The sequence below is a fragment of the Apodemus sylvaticus genome, chromosome X, assembly GCF_947179515.1.
Source record: "Apodemus sylvaticus chromosome X, mApoSyl1.1, whole genome shotgun sequence".
In the NCBI taxonomy this organism is placed as follows: domain Eukaryota; kingdom Metazoa; phylum Chordata; class Mammalia; order Rodentia; family Muridae; genus Apodemus; species Apodemus sylvaticus.
Window position 1 is genome coordinate 68,532,863 of NC_067495.1, and position 1,665 is coordinate 68,534,527.

General features: G+C 42.9%; 1 protein-coding gene across 1 annotated transcript; it reads right to left on the bottom strand.

Moving 5' to 3' along the window:
• Positions 1-204: 204 nt before the first annotated feature.
• On the bottom strand, positions 205-1,098 carry LOC127674536 (syntaxin-3-like). The gene has a single exon (XM_052170271.1). The coding sequence runs from the start codon at positions 1,096-1,098 to the stop codon at positions 205-207; it is 894 nt and encodes a 297-aa protein (XP_052026231.1).
• Positions 1,099-1,665: the final 567 nt, after the last annotated feature.

Genomic DNA, 1,665 nt, shown 5'->3' on the forward strand with positions numbered 1-1,665 from the left:
ACAAAGTGCACAACAATGAGTAAATCACAGTCAAATAGCCTATTTATTCCTTGCTGCCTTTGAAGAAACAGTCAAGTCATACTACATTTGTCAGCACAGATATTGCCACCCATTTATTTGCAATGCTAACCTTAAAGTTATGTACCAAAACAATATCTTTGTTCTTCAGCAATTACTCACTACACCAGAATACATATTTCCTGCTCAATGTACAGGCCCAGTGATACAGGACAAGCAAGTACAACAGGCACAAAGACCTGCAACAGTTGATAGCACCATCAAAAAGCGTGATTGACGCTTATATTTAAGGGCTTTCTTCACTGTCTCATTGGACTGTTCAACATAGTCCTGGGTGTGCAAAATGTTGTACTCAATGCTATCCAGCAACTCTTGCTGTCCTGAGATGAACGTTTCTACTTGGAAGAAGATGGTATGCAATTCACTGATCTGGCACTCCAGATCCAGCAGCTGCTGGTTACGTACTTCAGCCAAAGCCAGGCCCTGCTTTGCCTTCAAAATATCTAGATCACGACCCACAATTTGAGGAGGCACAGGGTTAGTCACCAGTTTCTCCAGGTCTTCTTCCTGGAGCTTCACCCCAGCTAGTTCAGCCTGTCTCGCCATCTTCTCTTTCAGTCTGACCATATTCTGAGTCTCACAGGCATAGTGGTGGCTGATGATGCCACGGTAATGACTAAGGAGAAAAGAGAGCTGGCTCTGACGAATGCGGTGCTCAGCCCGCCAGTACTTACAGTCTGCAGCCAATTCATGCTGGATGGTGCTTAGCTGAGGCTGGATGAGTCGGGCTTGGCTAGCAAAGGAGGTCTTTATGATGTTCAATTCATTCTTCTCCTTAAACACACTCTCCTCTGTGGTACAACACAAGACACCTTGCTGTTTCTTGTCTATTAACTGAGATAGCCCTTCTAACTCTGTCAGTGCCAGGTACAGCTCAGCCACTTCCTGTAAAAACAGTTCTATGGTGTTTGTTTCAGTCTTTTCAAAAGCATCGTTGTCAAACATCAAGGTGTCATCCAACTCCGAAGAGAATCTTCTGTGGTTAATGTGATTCTTCAGTTCCTCTAATCTGTCCTTCATCTTTGACTCCAGCTGCTTGCCATATCTCTACTTCAAGGACTGTGGAGGGATATGTATCCTTCGGCTTTGTCTGGTGGTATAGGAAGTTAGGGACAGCTCAGTTTTGCGTCAGTAGAAGCTGTTAAAAATCTTTCCTTCCCAGGCGAGCAAACAATGACAAAGCCAATAGGCCATTGAACTGTTTATTCAGGATGAGGAGTGTCAGGTGGTAAAGCACACAGGAAGGACTAGACCAACTAAACTGTATTCCAGGAATGGACTAGACACTTGCCTGATTTGTCAAGAGCTTAGAGGCAAGAGTACACATGAGCTAATGGGGCTTTGGGCCAAGAGGTAACAAAGTAAAAGACTGGAGTCTAAATAGCCCCTGGAAGCAAGGCTGTTGCCTTCAGGGAAGGTAGCCAAGTGTGTAGAAAGCACTAATGACTATAGAATTCTTAAGACTGAAAACTAACACATAAACAGAAACTCTTAGACCAAATAAACAGTTTTTTTAATCTAATGTTAGTATCCAATTTAAAAAAAAATAACTTCAGTCAAATTCTACAGCAAAAATAAACATCTATC